Raw genomic sequence first — 22,295 nt, forward strand, 5'->3', positions numbered from 1 at the left:
CAATTACACTACAATCCGCACTGTGCCCATGCAATAAGGTTCTTAGTTGGAGGTAGCATTGCTTGGTTTGCACATTGTCTATTAAAAACAATTGATGGCACCATGTCATTACTGCAGCAGTCGGACAGTACCTTCAGCAGCAGAGGGTACTTGCAGATCCTCTGAATCGGAGTGAGAAGGTAGCCCTCCAGGGGAATATCTGTGCTTTTCTTCCCCCCCAGTAACATACAGTGCTGAAGAGCAAACATATAAACAATAACACAATATGACGGGTTAAAAAACAGTGAGGAGTACGAGTTGAAAAAGAAATAAAGGCTTGAAATGCAAGACGCAAAGCAAAGGCCATCAAACACCAATAGAACCTCTTTGAAATGTCATTAGCAGTTGCACATTACACACTGATTTATGAAGACTAAACATGATTCTGTACAAAAGCGTGAACAAAAGAAGTGCGAAAAGAAAAAGTTGTGACTTCAGTTATGTCTGGATGTAGGGTAAGGTTTTTTCATTAGCCTGCTAACCTGACATCTGTCATGTCAGCTTAGCAGGATAAATTAATTAAAAGTTACATTTCTTATTAGGTCTTATTTCTCAAAGTGCACCCTAGCTTTTCATACCTATCATATTAAAGTCATGCCTTATTTTTTCAGTGACAAACCGACCGTAGGTGTCACTTCCTCCAAGTCGTGGTGTGTTGCACCACGACTTGGAGGAAGTCCTACTTCAGAAGTCCTTCAGAAGTCTTACTTGAGTACTACAGTGTGGAAGCAAAGTCTTCAGTGGGATAACATTTTATATGTCTGCAGCATCCATTAAAAGGTTGTTGAAGCGGAGATTAAGACATGCTCAAATCCTGCCAATGAAATCACATTCGGATTTGCATCATTATTTATCTCCCCATCTATGGATGCTTTTATTTAACTTTTTATTCGTTTAATGACCCTCTAAGACCTCAGTGCACAACTTCAGCGTTGGTAAACCCAAACCACAACAGTTGTTGCTGGTGGAAATGCCTTGGCACTAAAGACCACATCCTTTCACTAGAGCTTTTCTGTTTGACATTTGTGCCTTTTTATTTTTTCTTTCTTTTTAAACATATATATATATATAATGTTTTATACTGCTTCTAACAGGCTATTCAACTTAGACAATTTCTTATGGCAATTTCATTTGGGGGGGGGGGGGGGTACAAAACCCTACTATACCATAGTATCTTTCTGCTGTGCCACAGAAACCCCTCCAAAATATTGATGTTATTACACAAAGGGGGATCATTGAGGAACCTCCAAAATGCGTCCTCATTCCCCAAAAGATTTGAGATTTTAGAGACTAGCCCCCAGAACCAGTTTTCTTCAGAAGTGGAGACTTTTGGTTACAGTTGTGGTTTCGCTGTGTCTTGAATTTTGCAGGAACAGAGCCTGTCAGTATGCTATAAGCTCATTGGATGGGATGAAAGATCAAAAGCAGCCATGCAGATAAACTACTTGAGTGTTCTCCAGTGGGAAAGAAGGCAGGGGATTAGAACAGACTATTATAATCATATGGCAATTCCTTTCTGCTCCACACAAAGGAATCAGGGTTGGGGGGGGTAACTGGAATTGTACATATTTGTAACAAATCTATATCTCCTTGCTCTTTCTTTCTCTCCGACACTTCCATTTATCCAGAGTCCCCTTTTCTTCCTTTCTTTATTGTTTTAGGGGTATTTGTAATCTCTCATTCTGAAACCTGAATTCCCTCTGCTCCTCACGCTGGCCTCCTTTTGCTTGCACTTCTCTATTCTCTTCTAGTGCAATTAACACTTCATTTCTACAAAGGATTTCAGAAACTTCAGAAATTTTATAACGCACTTAACATGGAAATTGTCAAAATCAGGAAAACAGCCTTCTCCTGTACTAAATCATAGATGAAAAACAACCAGAAGAAATGCAAATTATGCTGCATTTAGTTACGAGAATGGCAGTTTGAGATGCCACTCTAGGAAATGAAAGACCTAACTTCATTCCACTGTATAGTCTGTGCTTTAATGAGAAAACTACACACACAAAACTATATTTCAGATTGGATAGAGCAGGCCTGAGTATTGCTTTAATGCATAACCAGATGTTGAGCATTGGTTTTATTTTGGAGACATTAATGTCACATAAGACATAACCAATTGACTGCAGACTGGCTTGGCCAGAAGAAGAAGAAAATAAAAAAAAGACCAAAGCACACAGAAACACTATTTCAATGTATCCAGTTGAAACAAAGAATCAGGCAGTGATATTTCTTGGCCAGTCTCAAAACAGGCTTCCAACACTCCACAGCTGGCTGGCCCAGAATCTGCAGATGATTTCATTGTCCAGGGTACAAAGGATTGGGTGTCAAAACATGGAAACAGCTGGTAGTGGAAAAGCTACAAGAGCAACACATAAATGACCTTGGTGTTGGTTGCATCCTGCTCAGGCAGGAAGAAACTTGTGACCTTGTTACAGTTTCTGCCCTTTACTCAAATGTTATATGGAAATGGAGGGGAAATGGCCGAGGTTAAAAAGGAGCAAAGGCATTGATAAATACTGACAAAAGAAAGAGCAAGGAGATTTATGGTTGGAGAGAAATATAAGGCAAAATTACTTATGTGGTTTCAAATAACTAACTAAGACTCGTGACTATGAAATAATTAAAACCCGAGTAAGGTTTGTTGTTGTTACTCTTATATCTCGTATTAATCAAGAGGAGACATGTCTGAGTCACAGTGAGGAGAAAGGAAGCTGCATTGCATTGCATTGCACAGACTGAATGACCCAAGATGTGGAGAAGCAGCGAGAAGCCAAGATGAGCATGGTGGAGGAGAGATGCTCTCTTTTCTTACCAGCAAGTAGGTCCTGATGTGGGGGATCTTGTTCAGCTCCATGAGAAGTCGCAAAGCCTTTTCATGGTTACTGCAGTACTCGCCGTACACAGAGAATCTATCCCTCTGCGAAACAAGAGAGAAGCACCCAATATACCACATGTGAGTTTGCAGCTTCCAAGGAAAGATGGATGACAAGAGAAGCGAATGGGAAGATGGAACCAATTACCACAGTGTGGTGAGATAAAAATCTATGATAGCACAGAAAGTGGGGGATAATTGCAGCCATCATTACTTATTATTAGTAGCTGTAATAGCTGCCACAGAGTTTACACACATGGGAGGGGCATTGCAGCGATGATTGAACATAACTAATGGTAGGAGAGTCAAACCAATATGAGCATGATATAATACAGTTTACAAAATGTGAAGCTCGTATCTAGTGATCTTATGAGTGTTGGGTGTGTTATAATGAGTACAGTCAACAGCTATGACGTCAAAGTGCTTTTCACAGACCCATATAACTCTGCCACGGACAAGCAACAAAGAAAGAAAAGCAAACGGGCCTGCTAGTTGTTATATCACAATAATAGAAACATAACCTAAATAAAAAGACAAAGCTAACGAAAGAGGTCGACGAATGGCAAAAAAGCCTAACTGGTTAAATGTAGCTTGTCTGTGTAGCACATGCGGGCAGCCAGGAGCTACTTTTTCTTTTTTTTTGTATTTATTAAAAACTATATATTATGGAAAAAATAAAATAAAAATCGTAGTCTGTTACTTGAACTTTTTTGCCAAACTTAATAACCATTTTATTAAAGCAATAGCTCACTTCGGTTTGTGAAGCGAGCTCATTACATCACATGGGGGGGTGGTCATCGACGTGATGTAACAAGTCCGTTCCACAGCCCATCACTCTGCAACTATTGCTTAAGTGAGTGATTTCACTACATCTGCATCAAAAAAAAAAAAAATACTAATCCCCCATAAAACATGCCAACAAGGAGCTCTTTATCCATTTCCTGTGTGATATCATCCCATTGCATCAAGGGCAACTGATGAAACATGTCAAATTGCTATTTAGTTTTTGTTACAGTACGTAATGTAACACTTGAGCCACTGAAACTGCATCTTGGAGTACATTATTCATTCAAAATACTGTGGACAACAATATATGTATATAGTTTCACTGCAGTTAAATTTTAAACCTGAAGCTAGTTATATCTTGTTGTGTGTTCTTGACTACACTACAGTAACTGGGATATGAAACCATGTGCAGCGTATGGCCTGAGCCTGAGGCCTAGAAACTGAAACGCTCATCTGGAAGAGCCTCGTAAGTGAAATCCAAAACTGCAAGTGCGTGGGGAGCACTTTCAGCCTTAACCATGACGCAACTGCCCTAAGACTTTGCAGGTGAAGTAGTCTGAGGCCATAATAGCACACAAGAAATAATCAATATTCGCACACAAGCATCAATTCAAAACACAAAAACACCAGTAACAACACAAATGTTACTGCATCCGTTGCTTTATTTACGCAGACACGCATACTTTGCATAAACTGGTAACACACACTGCTGAATGCACGTGTGTCTGTGCGACATGGTAACCCCCGCAGTGGTGAGGGACCAAAGCTCCCAACCAGTATGAGCTTCTGTTACTCCGCTTAAATCCATTCTGTTGACCAAGGAAAGCTGAAAATCTGAGTGAGCAGCACAAAGTAAACGGTGGCCAGTTTTTAACTACACAAACCGGCAGGAACACAAACAAACTCATAGCCACGTCTGGCTGGGGATCCCCGTCCAAAACACCACTGTGAGGAACAGCTGGGCCAACATATGGCATGAATCCCCAGATATCGTCAAACTGGGTTCATAAACTACACAGCTAAAGAACCAAGGATGGATTTATGAATGCGCATGAACAATATGTAATTATGAAAGTGGGGTAAATGTTTGTCTCACTTAATTATGTCGAATAATGGTTAAATATTTACAATTTCCACTTCTCAAATGGAGAAGGATCTAGCTGGTGCTTCTGAATGTTTATGCCAAACAAGTCATGTTTTGGTATATTTTCGACAGACATGCAGCGTCAACTGAGCAGGCCAAGAATGAAATCCTACAGTAAACAGACATGTTTCTAAAGCGCCACAAACAACACTGAACAACAACAACACAAGTAAAATGTGTTGAGCGATTGTAATAACGGCCACAAAAAAAAAAGGAACCTCTCTAGCAGTATAAGTGTAGCTGTGGATCAGTTTACACTAGCATGCTCCAACATATGGTGGCACCTCGGTAGTTGAACCTGAAATAACCATTTCATCCCTCAGTGCAATTGTATCCCCGAGCCTGCAAAAAATAGCACACCTTTCTGTGCAGTTCTGTTCCCTTCCTCGGGAGACAAAAAGAACACTGCCAATTCAGGCCCCCTGAAAGCTCAGGCCAACACGTGAACCTTTCATTTCTACACAGTCAAATTCGAAGCTAGGGACTGCTTTGAGAAACATTAGTTTTACCCAGAATAACTCCAAGACATGGGCTGTCCCTTTGTCCGTTTATTTGACTTTCTTGTCCTTGGAATGTTATTCCAGAGGCAAAATGAGAGAGTGGCATCAGAGAGAGAGCCGATGGGACTAGTTGCTTTGTGCACAGAGCTTAGATATATACTGTATTGGTTACAGATGCTAAATACGCTGCCTTGATTGATATTGATGAGAAAGCATCACAATAATTCTCACTAGGAATTTGGATTAAAAACATTTCTGCTTATAATCATTCCAACTCAGAGACTGCTGCATCCAATTTTCCTCCCCTGTGAGTAGCAAACAATGCCAGAGGTTAATCAAATCCCAGTCATGGTTTTGACCTCTGGCTGAGGTCAAGGCGTACAGCTGGAGGCCGCCAGACAGGGCCAACCAATGGGTTGAGAGGTGTCAGTAATGAAGGAGACAAAGGTCATGGGTGGGAGAGGGTAGTGTAATGGATATGTAGTCACAAAGGTGGTGTGTGTGTGTGTGTGTGTGTGTGTGAGTGAGAAGTTTAATTTCTCAACAGAAAGACGCTTGAAGGTGGCGCACACGGCCAGACATACAAACACAAAAATGGGGAGTAATAGAACAAAGCCAGGCGAGAAAATGAAAGAGAAATGTGTTTCTGTTTAGATTTTAATAATAAGCACTGTCACTTCTTGTCTTTTTTTTTTTAATTAATCGCCAAATTTCCGCAGTTATTCGTGATTTATCGCACATTCTATTGCATGTGTGAAATGCTGTTATTTTGCCCTTTAAATCCATCATTAACGTTACATTAATGTAAAGCATTTTTCAGAAATTTATCTTGAATAGGAATCAAATTAATGCAAAGTGATTTTATGAACTTGCCTTTTAGATTCATTTCAAATCAAAAGCAGCCTGAGGGAAAACGACTACTGCAGAAATATTGCTTGACTTAAATATCAAAAGAAATGCTTAGAACCAATGGATGGTCTTGAAGTTGGAGACAACTTCAAAGAGCCCATTCTGCACATTTTTCTTGGAAAAATGTGCTCCACTTTTTCTTTCTTTATTTTTGCATTTAAATGAACCAACTAGAGGTGTAACATTTTTTTTCAGCATCAGGAAGCAAGAAGCTCCTGGTGGCTAAATGACAAGGTGGCATTAAAGATACAAAACAGCGGGAAGCCATTAATATTTAAAAACAAACAAACAAAAAAAAAAAAAAACAGGCCTTTTAATCAATGGCAATTAAAGCGTTAATGCGGACAAACTAATTTTGATCATTTAAAGTAAGAGCTGAAAATATTGAGTGAGTCTATTTTCTTTTTACATTTAGCTTTATTTCATATTTTACATTGTTTAGCAGGAAGGAGTCGCACCGTCTAACATTCGAACTGGGAACACCTGCAAAGAGATAAGCTCTTAGCAGGCGTTCCTTGTCCTCATAGTTTATGCCCTGAGCCTTCAGCTATCGGGTCAGAGGAACATTATTCTCACATCTATGCTATAAACACGAGACTGAAACCGGCAGCTGGTAAGCTTATCTTTGCTTACTGTAAACAGGACCAAACATCTATCCAAAGGTAACAAAGTCAAACTGTCAGTACTTGCTTTAAACGTGAAGACTTACTGCTTTCGTCTTTTTCCTATTTTTGTGTTTTGGATGGACAAAGCCAGATAAAAGGAGACTTTCTATAAAGACTAATCTACAGTTAAATTAAAAAGCCATTAATTACAACCCTAAAACCTATAAAATGAGAAGACTAAGCCTTAGGCCATTATAAACATTCACATAAAAGTATTTATACTTTTGAGACTACATATTGTCTCTTGTTTTATGTATATTATTTACTTCATATAAAAATAGTTCACAGTTAATGGTGAAATCTATCTTGCCTACTATTATATTCCAGCTACAAATATTACTATTCAACATTCAATACTAACTTGAGCCACAAAGCTTTCTTTCTTGTCATTAGAAAGACAGACTGAGATTATGATGACACAAACACGGTTCCAAAACAAATCAGTTCACCTGCAGCTTCCTAATTACCTGTCAGGTCGTGCCATGGAACGATGGAGAATAAAAACAACACGCTGAGCTCCACAATTCTCCACCCTGACACTCGGCCTGGCAGACTGAATGACAGTAATGGCTCTCACATGTGTGAAGGTATAATTTACTGAACCAAATCAACAACTTTCCCTAGATGCCATTAAATGTCATTCATACCCCAAGCTTGTAGTGTATATATAACGACGTCATTTCACCTATAAGAAGTGGTGTGGTTCATGAAAGGGCATCCAGGTTGAATTTTTAGCTGTATAAACATTTGTCAGAGGCAGAAATGATGCCAGACTGTAGCTCTCATTAGATATGAGGAAAGAAAAAAAAAGGCAAGGGGCAGAAACTTCCTTGTCTGAACTGATGACAGTTTATCAGTTTATCAGAGAGACAAAAACAGAAATACATACACACACACACACACACATTATATATATATATATATATACATACACACACACACACATACATACACACACACACACACACAGAGTGAGAGCGAGAGAGAGAGAGAGAGAGAGATTGAGAGTGAGTGCTACCAGCAGTGGCATTGTCCCCTCGCTGAGGGACACACCATCTCTTCTTATCCGGATACAGACCCTTCTTTGTTTGTTTCCTGGGGCCAAATGAGTTCAAACAGGGGGTGGTGGGACAGTTGGGGTGGGGGGTTAGACACAGCAGAGAGGAATTTTTGGATGGAAGGATAAGGGGGCAAAAGAAGGAGATGGCAGAGACAGTGACTTGCACAGACTGAAGAAGAGGGAAGGAGGGAAAATGGGTTTCTTGCCTGACAGGATACAGGCCTGATTGGAAAAGAAGGAAAGGCAAAGGGGTGGAGATAATGTGTGTGTGTCTGTATGTGCACGTGCATGTTGGGGGGGTATAAGAGAGAGAGAATTCAAGGATATTTTCCCAGCAGGCTTTGCACACTTTCCCTGCACATCCGAGTGACCCATGAAAAGAGTTTGTGTGTTTGTAAGTTTCTTTTTTGCATGCTCCCACATGCATAGCCATGTGTTTGTATAAGCCTGCGACTGTTTGCCGCGTTGTGTGTTTTCAAGTGTACTGTGCACTTACAAACTGGAGGAATATGTGTCCCAGTGCATGCTGAGGCTGAGGTTCAGGCTGCATACGGTTTTCCACGGCAGCCAGCACTTCCCTGTGCAGCTCCAGGATGTCCTCAATATTTGAAAACAAGACCTATAAACAGCAGGATACGTAAAGGGAGGGGACAGAGAGAAAGGAAGCGATAAAGAGGCAAGGTGGAGGGGGGGGGGGGGGGGAGAAAAAAAAGTGAGGAAGTGACCAACAGATGGACAGAGATGTGAGGAAAAAAGGGTCAAACAGTGAATACATGCTTCTCAATACAGAAAAATTGATCTTTTTGTATGTTTGGCGTTCAGGTTTCGTCTTTTGGCTGCCATGGTCATACCTTGACATGTTCAGGTGACAGACATTGTTGGTCATCTGCAGTTTGCCTGATTCTCTGCAAAAAGGCCTATGGAGGAGAGAGAAACAAAGGAGGATTAAAAAAAAAAAAGAAGCATTCAACTGAGATTGCCTGAACAAAGCAGTTCCCTTTAATGCTGACATGTGACTGAGACATTCTGTGAAAATGTAAGAGAACGTAAGGACGTTCCCAGTTGGATTCAAGCACACAAGACAAATTTCTGAAATTCTGATGTGCACATCAGAATATAACTAACACAGAAGTGACAAAAACTGCAGTTCATCACATACCATAGATGAGTCAACCCCTGCTGATTTTCATGTTCAAATAACCAACAGGCCAGCCACTACAAAAACCATTTGGCAGCTAATTTAGCCCGTCATGACAATGACCCTGTGTTTACATTTTAATTAGCTATCACTGCTGCATAAACAAGAAGGCAACTTCTTGTCATGACGACAAGAGTGCCATCACAGTTGGCTACAAGTCAGCACCCCAGCCACTTTAAGACACAACATGGCCATGTTTGTACGGTTTGGAGGGTCATCGGCTTGATAGCTTAGCTGCTCTCTCTGAGCTACAAAGCCACACCTCAGTGGCCCGTGGGTGAAGCCACAAAGGCCATGTCCATCTTCATTTGCAGTTCGCAGTGCACGGATGAGTGGCCTGGTAGCGCACGCTGATTGTATTTAAGAAAGTGGAAATTTACACCTATTCTTTGTTTTGAAGAAACACATTATAGAGAGATTCTAAGGCATCACGATATACATTTGTCAACACATAAGCTGTTGAGCAACAGACAGTCACATGCACACTCTCGTACTTCAAGGCATATTGCCTTTCACGGTGCAAGGCAGACATGTCAGAGTTCTATCACCATCCATGTGTAGCGCACAACTTTCCACTATACAACGTGTCTTTTTTTTTTTTTTTAAAGCTCCCTGTATGGAGCTTCTGCAATGGAAGCCCATGCACCTACGCATTCAGCTATAAGACATCAGCCAAAGTGACCGCTTCATTGTTGCAGCCTTGCACACCACTTCAGCAAAAGATTGTCGTAATAAGCTCATGTCAAGTTGAGCTTTGTGCGTGGGTGCAGTTTTGTCCGTGTGTGCACATGCCTGCCAATCAGAATCTTCGCTTAAAACCAAGAAAAAAGGAAAACAGAATGGTTAAGAGAGGGGAAGTGAATCTGCAAACAGTTTCTCTTTCTTCCTTCTTCCCCATTTCTTTCTGTCACACTATGTTTGAACGGCTTAACCTGCCTCAGTTTGCCATCTCCTGATGCCTATATAAGTATAAACTGGATTTGAATTGATTAATATACAATGGTTCTGAAAGATTCTGCATTAATGCAGACAGATCATCTTTACACTTGCATGAAAACATTTACCTCCTAGCCATTCAGATAGCTTTGGTATATCATATAATGGAGCTTAATGGGGCTTTGTTTGAAAAAAAAAAAAAAAAAAAAAATGGCCAATGTTTGAGGACTCATACATGATTTGAACCTCAATATGCCAAGTTAAGCAACCTATAATGAAGAAAATATAGTCTAATTATTAGTGTTTTCCAATTTAAGTCAAAAACCTTTCAAATACCTCTGTCTCTGGTCTTGGTTTGGAAAAAAAAATAAAAAATCCAAACTGTTAACATGGCATTCTGTGTAGCACGCACTGGAACCAAAATATGTATGCATGGTTACATACCCCAAACAAACAAACAAAAAAAAAATCATTGTTCATATATAACAAAAAGGTTCACTTCAATGTGTCGAACTATTTCTTTTTTGAAAGGACTTGCATGACCTATGCAGCCCCACATTACATCATCTTAATACATGGGTTGCTTATACTAAGTCATTTGCCTATAATGAAAGACTGACACTTGTAATCACACATTTGCTCTAAAGATAGAACGCAGCCAACCGTCAGCCAGCCAGCAATCGTATCATTTCCACAGGGACCAAGCACTTTTTGGGGACTGCCCTTGTTTTTTTCCCCCCCGAGCATTTGGATATGTTATTACCAAAATAGAAAGTAGAGCCGCTACCTCCGTAATTAAGACCAGCATTAAATAAAAGCCGAAGTTGTCGTGTTTTTGACTGGCGTTGGGAGGAGCTGATTCTGCTTGAAGTGTACACTAATTAAATCTCCCATATGGCAACTTGTACTGTGGCCACGCTAGAGGAGTCACTTGTGTGAGAGCTTGCTGCCTCGCAGAGGAGACGAGAAGGGACCGGAAACAAAGCTTTTCCTCACCTGCTTTCAGATGACACAAAGCAGGGTGAGGGCAGGAAATTGCAAAGGGAAATGGTTGAAAACAGGAAAAAAAGAGGAAGGGCCTGCGTATAAAGGCTTGAAAATCATTACTTATTGACATCCTAGACAACTACCAAGCAGGACGTATTCAAAATGTGCCACACAGATGTGGTGACAGGGGGGATCAGCAGAGAGGATGGTGGGAAGTAGCAACAAAGGCCTCCTTTCACTCCAGGTCTCGCCTCATTCGCACCCAGGGTAGTATTGACTGTCTTCATTGTTCCATGACAAAGCACGCAGGTTCCTTTCGGGAGAAAACTGAAAGCTTTCACTCTCGTGTCTGATACACTGGGTTCAGCAGAGCCACAGTAGACAACAGAGCATAAGCATCGAGAAGGCCTGACTTTGCGTAGGATTTGGAGTGCCTCGGTCATACAGATGCACACAGCTGCAGGCACCGCAGACGGGTAGCTGTCGTTATTATGCAACTTTACAAATCTATTTGGGGTCCAGTTGGGGGACAACAGCTACAAGACTTGAAGCACAGTGATCGTTCAGTGATCGACAGTTGAGGATGGGTATCCAAACATCTGCAAAGAACCTCCTATTCACCCTCTAATGGTGAAATTTATGGCTCTTGGACTCTGGTGGTTGCTTGCATACTTGCAGATGTGGAATGTACGCCTTAACCAAAGTGCTGCCTTATAACTTGGCAAGATGACTGGCTGGCAATTCTCACACCCAGAGACCAGTTATGTGACTTCTGTTCTGCTGTAAAAGTAATAATTAGAATTGGCAACTCAATTTGCAAGTAGGAGCACAATGTAAAGACAAGAATAAAGAAAATGTCCTGGTTATAATAAAGTGAATGAAGCTGATGGAATTGCATCGTCGGTTAACCCTCAGCGTAGTAAGTGTCAAGCATCATTTGCATGACGAGGACAATCCCTCACAGCATTGCCAGCTACACTCACATTAAGATGCGAGATGAATGATGAAAAGGGGGAGTCCTTCAAAATTATGGAGCCAAGCTGGATCACATTAGAAAGAAATATCGGAATATGAAAACAAACATAACAGTCACGATAAGCATTCCAACTCTACTCAACTCACAGGACATAGCTGTTGTGCTCACCGCCACGTCTCCACCCTAATTGACCTTTATTTTTATCTTTTTTTATTTTAAAGCTATAACTATGTATAAACGCTGGAGGCTTCCAGTACAAGTTACCCTGTGCAGCTTGCATTCCACTGTGTTCATTAGATGTGCTCTCACGCTTCAGTACCTATAAATAGATACAACATTAAGCAACGTTAAAAATAGTTGGTCAAAAGGGCTGCAAATCTATTTTTTGATACCCTTTGCCTCATACAAATGAGTGCAGCAGGGCTAAGATGCAGCAAAGAGTTATTGAACATTATGATCTCTTGCCATGGGGTGCTGGGCTTTGAGGGACAATTCCATCACATGATGCAATCCCCCAGGCCTTCGGTGGCAAAACCACCAAAGATCTTAAATGGCCACAATGTAGCTGCCAAATACAGCACTCATGTTTGCTGCGGATACTTCAGAATCGTAAACGTCCAACATACTGCACAGAAGAATTTCACAAATTCTCAGTTATGCTCTCCAAAGGCCGGCTGAACCTAACCATGAAAATAAGCTCCTCCGTCCTCATGTAGAGCTTAACTCCTACAAAATTCAACTCGCGGGAGTGCAATAACTTTCCTTGTTGGAGGATTTGTAGCATTGGACATGTGAACTTGTTCGGTATAAGAACACCCCGGATTTAAGCATTTCATTAGCACAGTGGAACCACAATATGAAATGCCAAGCAGGTCACATCCAGTGACTGTCTAGATAGATAGATAGATATTTAAATCATTTTATAAAGAGTTTGGTCTAGACCTGTTCTATATGTGAAGTACCTTGATGTAGCTTTGTTGTGATTTGGCGCTATACAAATAAATCTGATTTGATTTGACAACTGCTGGAGATGATATCACTCGCCGCCATACAGACCATCTTATGAAATAAGATTAAAAAAATTAAATACATTATCAAGACCAAAAAAAAAAAAAAAAACAAACCAATGATGCTAAAAATTATGCCAAATGTCCAAAAATGTCATCTGTGATCGAAGGACCAATAAAAAAAAAAAAATTTAAAAAAAAAAGTGAAATTCTGACTGCTATGAGCTCATTCAAAAAAATTCTGCAGAATGACGACATGACCAACCACTTACACTGCAGTTTAAGAAAAAATGCCTCTTCTAAGTTTTTTTTCAAAGAGGCTTTTAGATACAGACGACAAAGCTTTGGGCAGTTGTGTCTCGGATGCATTAGTCCTGATCAATACAGACCATCATGCATAATCAGAGCCGCATCAAAATCTCATCTAAAAGGGCTGAAGAAATGTTTCAGAGGACAGAAGGGGGAATCTGCTCTTACAACACTTCACATAAAAACATGCAACGTGCTGAATGGCCACAAGATCAGCTGATGCAAGCTTGGGGGATCCCTCCAAGCTGAGTAAATGTCCATTTTATTGCAACTGCATCTCTGCAAGAAAAACTGAGTTTAAAAGGGTGCACACATCTCTGCTCCTGTGTCAGAGTGTGTGACATTCAAACAGGAAGTGAAACCAGAGCAAAAGCCAACAATACATCCAAGATGAATTTCTTTTTCATGCAGATAGGCAGCCATTCGGCTCAGCAGGGAAAGAACCAGAACAGAAACAGTCTGAATAATTGGGCTTTGCATCTGCACAAAAAAGGAGCAGATGTCATTTCTGGACAGGAAGTTGGGCTTTTGTGAAAAGGAAGTATGCGACATGCTATTTCTACTGTGTTGGTAAAGCCTGTTCTTTTTCATAATAATCCTTTCGATGTAACATTGTAATGGAGTAAAGGACAGGATAACCTTTCACAGCAGATGTAATAGAGACTCAGGGGCCCATCCCTGTCATTGTGGAAATAAGATTTCAAACAAAGATGCACACCAGCTGCTTAGGGCTGGAACAGTGCTCCTGGCTCACGTCGATACTGTGTGGTGTTCACCCTTAAAATTTTCTGCAGACAGCTGGCGTGCCAAGCTTGTCTAGCTGTGACCCCTGCCTCCCTGCCAGTAGCCACGCTGTTGAGCAAAAAGAAGTCAAGCTGCAAGCGGCACCGGTGGCTAGCATCTGCGCTATCAGTGGGTCCTGCGAGGAAGACGTCCTGGAAACGGTAAGGGGAGAGTGAAGGTTTATAAGGCAGCGGCGCATTCGGCCGGACCACTTAGTTTAGCTACCCATCTCCAACCTATGCCTCAGTGTCCAATGCCGTGCAGTGCAGGCCACAGGAAAACTGCTGAGAACTTTGGTCTGACAGGAAGACATGCAAGGAAAAAAAAGAAGAAGAAGATAGGCGTACATGAAGAGGGAAGCGCTCCAGCTTCGTCTCCCCCACAAAGCCTGTGCAGCAGATAACTACTGCACAAGCTGCTTTTTGGGTGCATCAGCCCATACCACTACCTTCCCCTCAGCAGGTAAACCAGCCTGGTAGTGATTGGAAACTCCAGCCCCAACTGCACCCTCGCTGGCTCAACCCCCCTGCCGCTGTCAATCACCAGGCTAGGAATAAGAAGGAGCCGCCTAAATTTCTCTCTGCCTTTGAGGCGACTGCTCATTCTTCTCTTGCCACTCCTGCATGTACTGCTTTCAAATGTGCGTCCCTGACCTGGAGTCACTATGGACTGTCCCAGCACACACACACACACACACACACACACACATATACGTTTTCACCAGGCAGAAAAATAATAACAAAATGTCCAACTGCTGCAGCGAGGTCAATGGCCAAATGAATATGTCTTACAAAGAATAGAGCATCAAACAGGGTTCCCTGCACCCATTTTACTCCATGTATTTGTCATGCCCTGAAATAATGGAGCAGATTTGAATGCACTCTGTCCAGTCCACCGTGCATCCATTCATTTCAAGAGAAAACGTATGACACGAGCTGCTGGACAGACCTTCTCCCACAGGGGCGCAGGATGGTGCTACACTCACACCCGGAGCACCTGGCACTGTGGGCCTGGCCCAAGAGTGGCTCAATTTGACGACGGGGCAGCTCCCACAGAGCGCAACTGCCATTATGGACAACGCCAGAGCATGTTCCATAAAGTCTGTTTATGTAAGCTGAGAACAGGCAGACACATCTACAGCGGTTATCTTAAGTTTCGAATAACAAATTGTTTGCCTTAACTCTTACTTTTTCCTGTAAGTACTTGTGTCGAATGATGACACGACAATGTTTATGAGTTGAGTCAGCATCTGGGTTCAGCAAAAAGCCACTCTGTCCTCACTCATTTATTTTCTGTACCAGATTTCACAATAAGACCACTTCCTGTGTGTGTGGATTTCAACTGATAAAATACAATGCTTAAATATGTAAATGGAACTTACAAAATCCAATATCAGTCCGCAGGAGGCAACAGATTTGAAACTGTGTCACAAAATAGCAGTTACTGGGTTTGGCCTCAGCTTTACGGGTAAGTGATATCCGCGCACCTGCCGTCTGTAAAGTAAGGGTGACACTGAAGCCCAAAATAGACTTCGTGCCTAAAGCTGTTGGCTTGTGTTCTACCGGCATTTGCTGTCTCACCTGCAGAGAAGAACTCACTCATCTTGTGTAGTTTTGTTTACATGGATAAAACAAGGGTTTTCAGAGAGAATGATCAGCTTTTCATTTCTGGGGAAACCTGTCACTAACCAACGCCTTTACCACTGGGTGGTGGAGGCTATCCCACAGGTCTACATGCACGCTGTGCTCGTGGCTTTGCTGCATCCCCGCCCGATTCATAGAAGTTTCTGTACAGAACATCTGTGCTGCAGTTAGCTGGTCTTCATCTCTCAGTCTCACCTCTTTGTATATTCTGGGGGTTTAGGGGAACAGTGATTCTAGTGGTGGACACTGGATGAGCTTGACTGGCAGTATGGGAGCAACCACATTCCATAACGAGGCATCGAGCAACAAATATTATAAAAAAAAACAAAAAACACAGAGAACTTAACTTGTTCTTTGAGTGATATGAGTAAGGCGTCTCACCAGACAACCCTTTGCTGTTTGGGCGGATGAGAAGAGGTTGCTTGTCTGGAATGACCTGGTGCTGCCTGAAGGCAGTGTTTATGGTAGGTGGCATTGCCTGCTGCGGACACATTCACCAGCCAGTCAGCATTGGTGTCATCACATAAGAACTTCTAAGAGTTGCAGTGTGAGGCTTGCTCCTATAGGGCAGACCTTTTCAATCATATAAACACAAATAATCAGTGTTGTGTTCACAACCTTAGGTTCTGTACTAGTGTGCAGCCAAACAGTAACAAACAAATAAATCACATTGCACACTTAGAGCTTATTTACACTGCACACTTCATGGCACAGCAGCCACATTATAGTGAGGCTATGCTGGCTGCATTTTAGGGGAGTAAAGAAATGACAAATTATATTGTTAGTAAAAGAAAGGAACAGAATTGCAAAGCGATCATCTTCATTATTTAATCCACTGCCCCTTTGCAGTACCTGGCAGACTGACAAAACATGCCGTGTGTGACGCAACATTCATTATCAGTAGCCACACCAGACTGTGTGATCACACCAATAACTGCTCCTGTGTCATACGAGGGCTCCAGCATCTCATTTGACTGACAGCCAAAAGGTCAGATGCAGTTTGGGTGGGGGGTAGGCTTTGCTAAATGTTGAGGTTTATCAGAGCAAAGAGGAGCCAGACAGTCAGGTGTGAAGATTCAGACGGGCCATATGCTGGTGCCGGCTCAGTGTTAGCTCCACTGGACGGTGAGAAAGATGCCTGCTGTCTTCATGTCTGCTTTTTGAGTGCAGTGTTGTATCTGCAGCTAATCCCACCAAGTAACATGGATCCAGGACTAGATTCACTGACAGGGGTTGTTGCCTTAAGGCCTGAGAAGCGGGAGAGCCTTTTCATTTATATCTTTACTTCCAGCAGAGGTTATTTGTATTAAAGTGGGATTAATGGGGAAAATGAATGTCTGGGAGAGCATGATCACATGGCAACTTAACATGGTCCAGTCTGGGTTGCATTGGACTGAAGGCTCTGATGTGTTCTACAGAGAAAAAAATAAATAAATAAATATGGGGATTACAAACCAAACTGGAGAAAGCATGAGGGGTGACTAAAATAGAAAACGCATTTAAAAAAAAAAAAAATACTTACTGACATAATGGAGATCAATAATATCATGAGACCTGGAAGAAATATTGGCATATGTGCCAAACTTCTATGCATTACTAGAATTCAAATGACTTCTATTCACCTACACATTTATCTCTTTTTGGTCATGGTGTCACCCACATCGAGCTAGAGAAGCAGTTACTAACGCGATGGATTGTTTATTTCCTGTTGGTCATAAGAACGCGTGCAAATGTACACATAAAATGTAGGTAATGAGCAGAACGACAAATATTAAATATTAATTCTTGCGTGTAGTTGCTTGTTTTCTTTTCTTTCTTCCTTCCTCCCCTCAGTGAAATAGGAGTACTGCGAACGGGGAAAAACCTGGGCCAGTATTCTTGTTTGGCCATGGCTACCACCAGTGTTCAGCAACAATGTTGGGCCATCTCACTCGATTCAGATATCTCACAAGAGACCCCGTAGATCAAGAACAAGCTCTAACTCTTGTCAAGGTTTTTCCAGAGGACTTTAAGAGTCCCTTTCCAATTCACTTCGGTTCCCACACCTACTGAAACAACACTTAAACAGAATCACAGATCCACAGATTCAGGACTTTTCTATGAGGGTTCTCAGGTCACCAGCCTCAAACCCTCTACCCCTCCCAATCCAAGAGAAAACAACAACAAGCTTAAAACAATGTGTCCATTAAGGGTCTCTTTTTCTAGAGAGGATTTGGATAGCCAGCCACAAAAGAGGACAGGGCAGTTTTGGAGAGAGAGATCGGGGGCCATTTTAGGGTCGACGTGGCATGAAATTGAATAAATAAATGAAGAAATACCCTCTTTGTGGCGTGAGCTCAGCGGAGCCAGAGAATGGCCCATGGTGGTGCCACAATGAAGGACCCAAGTAAACTTAAGCTAACTTCTTTCTCTCTGAAGCCGTTATTCACATCTCTCCCACATCTCTTCTGAAAACTCCCTCAGCTCCCCATTCCCCCTGCAACCAGTCCCTTGCTGTCTTCCAAGAGAAACCCTTTTTGGCAGAGCCACTCACCAAAACACAAAGTCCTCTTTGAGTCTCGTCCATTTTTTTTTTTTCTCCCCCCTTCCCCTCTCACACACTTCCGCTTTGAAGAAATTTAAACTTAAGGGCTTTTTGAGTTGCTCACATAAACACTACAGGGGATGAGACAATGTCTCAACCACAGAGAACAGACGGACAGCAGTGGACTGGGTACTTCCTCTTCCAGACTGCCGACTCATCAATCCCATATCAGCCATGTTGCATTAACGAATGGATGATGCGCATGATCAATATTTGGAATACCCATTTTCACTGACACTGAGCAGGCCTTTTAGTCCAATCAGGTGTTGCTTTCCCTCTGCCAGGTGCAACACATTTAAAGCTGTAGAAGGGGCCATTTTTACCTTCACTGTGCTTTCGCAGTGGCTGTAATTCATGTGCTATAAATAATATTTAGATAGCTTTTAGGCAGCTTGTCATATGATAACAGACTCACTCTGAAGTGTCTATCATTACACATCTACTGAAAAAAAAAAAAAAAAACAACAACAGAAATGTGCACTACCCACTCTCACTTATTCGCAGGACAATGGGAATAAAAATAGCTTGAAACGCACAACTGTGAAAAAGACACCCATTGATACCCCCCCGTTTAAACACTGTGCCATTTAGATGGGCACACCTGGTTCAATGTGTAACTCTGTAAACGTGGCACATTCTCTTCACAGACAATGCTCCTTTATCAATCAAATCACCTAATTTAATCTCTGCCGGGGAAAACACTCTAGGCAGTTTGTCCACAAATCCTTTTTCCAAGTGGCTCTCCTGTTGATGCATGGCATGTGGCGATCTGGAGATAACATCATGGACCAGATTGCAGAGGCCATCTGGACCTTTGGTGTGTTTTTCAGCACTGACAGACACAAAGATCACAGACCGGATCAGAGTGCAGTCGGTGTGCTGCTGAGTGAGCCATCAGAGACTTGCGACGCTCCTAGCACAACAAACGCTGAGCTATGATCTGTTACTCATTGTATGTTTTGTGTTTTATTTCCCATCTTCTCTGGTCCAGCGTGGCCCTTGAGTGCCATGAAAGGCCCCTTTAATAAAATGGCTGAGCATTATTTTAATTAACTGCCGCTACAGAGAAAAATATAGAAACAGATGATCATTAAAAATTAATTTTGACAGTGATTTCCTTCATTTTTCATACTTGTACATGTGGGATTAAGAACAAAAAATGTATTTGCTTTCATATGTGTGACATAACAGCAAGCAAAACCAAACTAAATATGTCACATCTGGCATTCAGCTGGGCAGACATAAACACTGTCGTGGGCACAGTTGGAGAGAAAATGGTGGTAAAGAAACAAATTAGTATTTACACACAAGACAAAAATTGACAGTTAGCAGAGCAGTGAAGAAGATCGTAGCAAGCATCAACTGGTCGTCACTCAAACACAATTTACACAGGGAGTTTCTGTCCAATTTTTTTTTTTTTTTTCCTTTCTCCTTTAGCACTAAAACCACAAATGCAACTGGCCTACATTCATCCAACTTTTGCCGGCTTTTATTTTGGCAGCCACAAATTCACTGAACACTTGTTTTAGTATCAATCTCTGAAAGTCTGAAAGCGACCTGATTCACAAGGAAATTTACCATGTGAAACAGAAACGGTGAGAGAGTTCTCATGAAATTGCTCTTGAACTGACAAGTTTGTCAGTGAGAGGAGTCACAACTGAGATAAAAAAATAAAATAAAATAACGTGCCTGTGTGGAACCCTTCATGTCATAATGGTGCACCATTTCCGAAGAGCTTTCCTGTCAGCATGTGACAGCAAAATCATCGCAGGAACAGCTCAAGCATAAATGACTCAAGTCTTTCATCGTGCCATGTCAGTTGGCAAAATTCACATCATCTTGACTGAACACTAAAATAAAAGCCCTTCAGTGACCATGCCGCAGAATTTGTCAGCAGCTATAAGGAGCAGTTATAACAGTCAGCAGGCTATTTAACTTGGATAAATAACAAACAGGGATGAGCACAGATTTCCACCACTTGGTCGAATGAAACAGTTTGGCTTTAAGCTAAGGTAACAAAGTTCATATATGACAGTATGATGTTAAACTCTAAATGTTCTCTTTGTAAATGGGGCAATTAACTAGAAGGGTGAATCCATCAATGTTCTGTCTCTTTTGTGACTTCCCATAACATTTTCATCACCACAAATGTCACACAGAAAGCTCTGGCACACTTTTCATTCACTTTTGTCACAACACACAACAATGGTCTTTCAGAGGAAAAGGAAATGTGCTCATACGTTAACCCATGCACGTGGTCGCCAATTGTATTTGGAATTCACAATATATTTGTGTACAGGGGCAGCATGGTGGCATAGTGGTGCCTCACACTAAGAAGGTCGCGGGTTCGGTTCCCGGCCTGGGGGCTTTCTGTGTGAAGTTTTTTCCGTGCCTGTGTGGGTTTCCAAACACATCATGTTTGGGCTAACTGGTGACTCGAAATTGTCTGTAGGTCTGAGTGTGAGTGTGTCTGTCTCTGTGTGTTGGCCCTGTGATGGACTGGTGACCTGTCCAGGGTGACCCCGCCCTCACCCAGAGTGAGCTGCAGCTCCCCCCCCCCCGCCACCCGGAAATAGATAAGCGGCTGAAAGTAAATGAATGGATGGTTGTGTATTATGGAATGAAAAACAACACAAGGGTAGTATGTGTGTGTGTGTGTGTGTACATGTTTGTCTATAGCACCCTTTCCTTGTCTCTGTGTCATGTGAACAGCCTTCTGAGCGGACAGCATACAGGCCAGGCATTAAATCTGACCTGCCCTGATCAACCAAGAGCTTTAGTAATCGAACTTACTGGCTTCAGACATCCTTGCGTAACTGTGTGGAAAGGTGTTTTATGGTTGTCAGTTCTTCTTCAGTCTTATCAGGAAAATGACAGACGAAAGACCCAAACATCTGGTTGGATTTAAGAAAACAAACAAACTTTGGACTCCTGCAGTCATGGTCCATAAACCAAATAAGAAGCTCTAAGGAGAGAAACCATACCAAGACATCGTTCAGGTACCTGAACAATGTCCACCATCCTCCATGAAAAAGCACTTCATCCATCTTCTCCAGGTCGCGATCTCCAAATAGACTTTAGGGAGCTCATGTAGCCATGATTTAACTATTTGGTGCGGGTCACCCAGTGTATCTGCATGTTCAAAAGCACTTCTCACAGTTTTCAACACACAGTGGTGTCTCTCTAATTGGATATCTGCTTCAATCATAAAAAAATGCATTAATCAGTGCATCTGAAAAGTGCCTTGGGCTGCAGAGTTGACACTGCACTGTCTGATCTGTCACAGAGAAATCAGCGAGCTGGTTTCATTCCTGTTTCACCACTGATTTATTCACACACTCCTTATTAGATACGCTTGTTTGACTGTGTGACCACTGAAGGACCTCAGACCTCAAGGAGATAACTTTATTAATTTTTAATCATATGCAATTTTAGCACGTTTTGAAAACACACCACCAAACTGATAATGTATAAAAAAAAAACAACTTCTTTGCTCATTCATGGCTGGAATAATCTGCGAACACCTTGTGGGGAGGGAACGGGGGAGGGTTTTTTTGTTTGACATTGTGCCTCTGGGGCGTTACAGTGGTTTAAACTTGTAAACTGGAATTCCTTAAATTCCTTTTGGAGTCCAATGCTCCAAAGAAATGGCATTTGAGGTTAAAAAAATAATAAATTTATCTATATCTATCTACATATATATATATACAAAAAAGAACAGAACTGGTATTTAGGCTGCATAGTGGCAACTTCTAACATTAACATTATATCCTAGTATGCAAGCACTTTAGTTAGCAAAAGTCCAAATCCTGAGGGCTATAAAAAGTAACATTTACTACATTTTAACAGAAAAATATTGAGTCCACTCTGGTTTATTTGAACAGCAGCATCTGT

At 41.7% G+C, this 22,295-nt stretch overlaps 1 protein-coding gene across 1 annotated transcript in view; it reads right to left on the minus strand.

Annotated features, from left to right (window-relative positions):
* The window catches only part of prex1 (phosphatidylinositol-3,4,5-trisphosphate-dependent Rac exchange factor 1), a 74,246-nt gene that overhangs the window by 47,773 nt on the left and 4,178 nt on the right, over positions 1-22,295 (minus strand). The window contains exons 2-5 of the mRNA XM_029507158.1: positions 8,830-8,895; positions 8,475-8,597; positions 2,855-2,959; positions 132-233 (exon numbers count right to left, since the gene is read on the minus strand). Of these exons, the coding sequence (XP_029363018.1) occupies positions 132-233; positions 2,855-2,959; positions 8,475-8,597; positions 8,830-8,895 (396 nt within the window). The remainder of the gene's footprint in view (positions 1-131; positions 234-2,854; positions 2,960-8,474; positions 8,598-8,829; positions 8,896-22,295) is intronic.

This window comes from Echeneis naucrates, chromosome 7, assembly GCF_900963305.1.
Source record: "Echeneis naucrates chromosome 7, fEcheNa1.1, whole genome shotgun sequence".
Classification (NCBI taxonomy): domain Eukaryota; kingdom Metazoa; phylum Chordata; class Actinopteri; order Carangiformes; family Echeneidae; genus Echeneis; species Echeneis naucrates.